Genomic DNA, 2,362 nt, shown 5'->3' with positions numbered 1-2,362 from the left:
AGTAGTTTGAAGTTTAATTATATCCAATTATATCTAGCACAGCATAGTAAGAGGGTCTATGGTATCTAGGCTTTTATTTAATTAGATAAATAACAGGAGGAGAAGATGGTTGGACATCCAGTCTAATTTTATTAGTACAAATTATTATTCCATGGTATATTCCGTCCAAAATTAATGTTATAATATATTGCTAACATATTTTTAAATATCACTTAAATTTATCAAAGGATTCAGGAATTTTAACAATGTTTTTATTAAAACTTATCGCTAAAGCTTTCTTGAATCAATATTGTTTTATAACTCTTGCTTCAATCTGATAACAGATTTCATTTATTATGGAACTGCTGGTGAAAAAAGATTACGTGCTGTTGCGATCAATATTTGTGTCTTGATGTCCTCCTATTATTGATCTCTTTCACTTGATGATCACGAATTATTATAAATATTGATTTAATTATCATGTCATTTCGTTTAGTAATAAATTAATAATAACTCACCTCTGATAATTATTTTCTCCTGCTCTTTGACTTTCACCTTAGGCTCTGTTCGTCCCCTGTCCGCACGCACCAGCTCAGACAGGAACCTAATGTACCTGAGAAGATGAAAAAAAAAAGTTGTAATCTAATCGTGGTATCATGAAACGCTTCTCCTATGTCATGCTTAGAGGAAGTCCTCTTTTAATAGTTCTTCCTTGTTCTAATTTAATTATAGAACAACAAACTTGGTAATGGACCAACTGCCTAAAATGTTATGAAAATGATGAAACAGAGAAAAGTTTTAAAAAGGGTTATTACTTTAGATAAAAAGTAATACAAGTAACAATAATAACTTTTGAGACTTTTATGTTAAGTGAAACCTGGAAATTTATAATTAATTTACTAGTATTGTTTTTTCTCTCCTAAAGTCAATTTCTGGATCCAACTCTGGTTTACTGGGAGGTTAAACTAAAATCGGCAACACACCGTTTTAATCTTGGATTAACTACGTCCTGGATAAGGTAGGTTAAAAATAGATTTGCTATTTCTTGAATACTAAGTTATATGCTTTACCACTCACCCTATGGCAAGCTTGAGAGTGTCCACCTTGCTGAGCCTCTTCTCATAGGGAAGAGTTGGGATGTGGGCCCGTAGCCCCTCGAAGGCCTGATTGATCGACTCCATCCTCCTCCTTTCTCTTAGGTTGGCAGCCTGTCGTTCCTTACCTCCTCGGCACTTACGACCTGAATAACGAAATCCTGTTATTAGTGTATGATGACAATTATGCATGAAATCTGCATCCATGTATGTCAGGTTAGTCTAGTATGTTTTCAGATATTAAAGTCTTAAAAATATATATACAAATTAAGCTTGTGGAATAGATTTATTATTTTTTAATTTATTTATTTGGTGCATTACGAAAATATGATTGTAGTGACTCACGGTATTCTGTACCATTTCATGTTGCCGATAGAAACGCAAATAAATATACATTGTATTTTAGCTATTAGGATTGATAATAAAACTCTCAATCATGACTTCGATATTTCCTTAGACGTTCCAAATTTTATCAGAACATTTCTCATCCTCTTAATCCGCTGGCTCATTTATAGAAAAAGGACGTTCGCTCAAGAAGAAAATGCAACTGGAATTTCTGTCTATGTGGGGGGAATGTCATCCAGATCCATGGAAGAAAATATAAAAGATATTATAGGTCTAGAGTATCTCATATGACTCAGTTAAGGATTGGTCATAAATGAACCGAAAAAATGCCTAAACATCTATGACAAAAAAGCACATAATTGAACAAAATCCTTATTTAAGTAGAAAAATATTATAGAAATAGGTACCTTGAGAATTAATATCTCATCCAATTTTTAAAGGTTGTAATTTTTTTTCATTGGTAATAAACGTTAAAAAACCTAACGTTTTATGCCTATTGTCTACAAAACCTGGTTTTGGCGTTTTTGTGTATATAGGAACACAATGGAAAGACGATGTTAAGGTTACCAAACAACTAATGTAAGCTCATTATGTAACGAAATTTAAATATTATGAATTTATTATATATTGTAAAGTAATATTCTATTTACTCTACAATTTTGTAGTAAAAGAGATTAAAGAACACTTTTGTTGAACACCTTTTTTTCCTTGGGAATAAAAAAAAAAAAGAACCTACAAACATTGTTTCTGTTACGTAACCCTTTGGTGTGATCACTAACAGAAAAAAAACTTAGGATTGTTAGACAACAACCAGGGGCCTGTTTCATAATGAAAGCCAATAGTATTAGTCCATAAATACAACTATACTAACTATAAAGCACAACACTAATACATTCTGTTTCATGATGGGAACGACTATCAGTGATATTACATGAGTTTAAAAG

The 2,362-nt window shown here is 31.8% G+C and overlaps 1 protein-coding gene across 2 annotated transcripts in view; it reads right to left on the bottom strand.

The window, feature by feature from the left end:
* The window catches only part of LOC106687438 (pancreas transcription factor 1 subunit alpha), a 38,510-nt gene that overhangs the window by 26,779 nt on the left and 9,369 nt on the right, over window positions 1–2,362 (bottom strand). For both annotated transcript variants that reach the window (XM_067052136.1, XM_014431325.2), the window contains exons 2-3: window positions 1,057–1,219; window positions 498–592 (exon numbers count right to left, since the gene is read on the bottom strand). In XM_067052136.1, coding sequence (XP_066908237.1) covers window positions 498–592; window positions 1,057–1,219 — 258 coding nt within the window. The remainder of the gene's footprint in view (window positions 1–497; window positions 593–1,056; window positions 1,220–2,362) is intronic.

The sequence above is a fragment of the Halyomorpha halys genome, unplaced genomic scaffold (genome assembly GCF_000696795.3).
Source record: "Halyomorpha halys isolate HHAL.00 unplaced genomic scaffold, Hhal_1.1 Scaffold964.1, whole genome shotgun sequence".
NCBI classification, from domain to species: Eukaryota; Metazoa; Arthropoda; class Insecta; order Hemiptera; family Pentatomidae; genus Halyomorpha; species Halyomorpha halys.
Note: the sequence above shows the minus strand (reverse complement) of the source record. Positions and strands in the feature narration are given on the sequence as shown.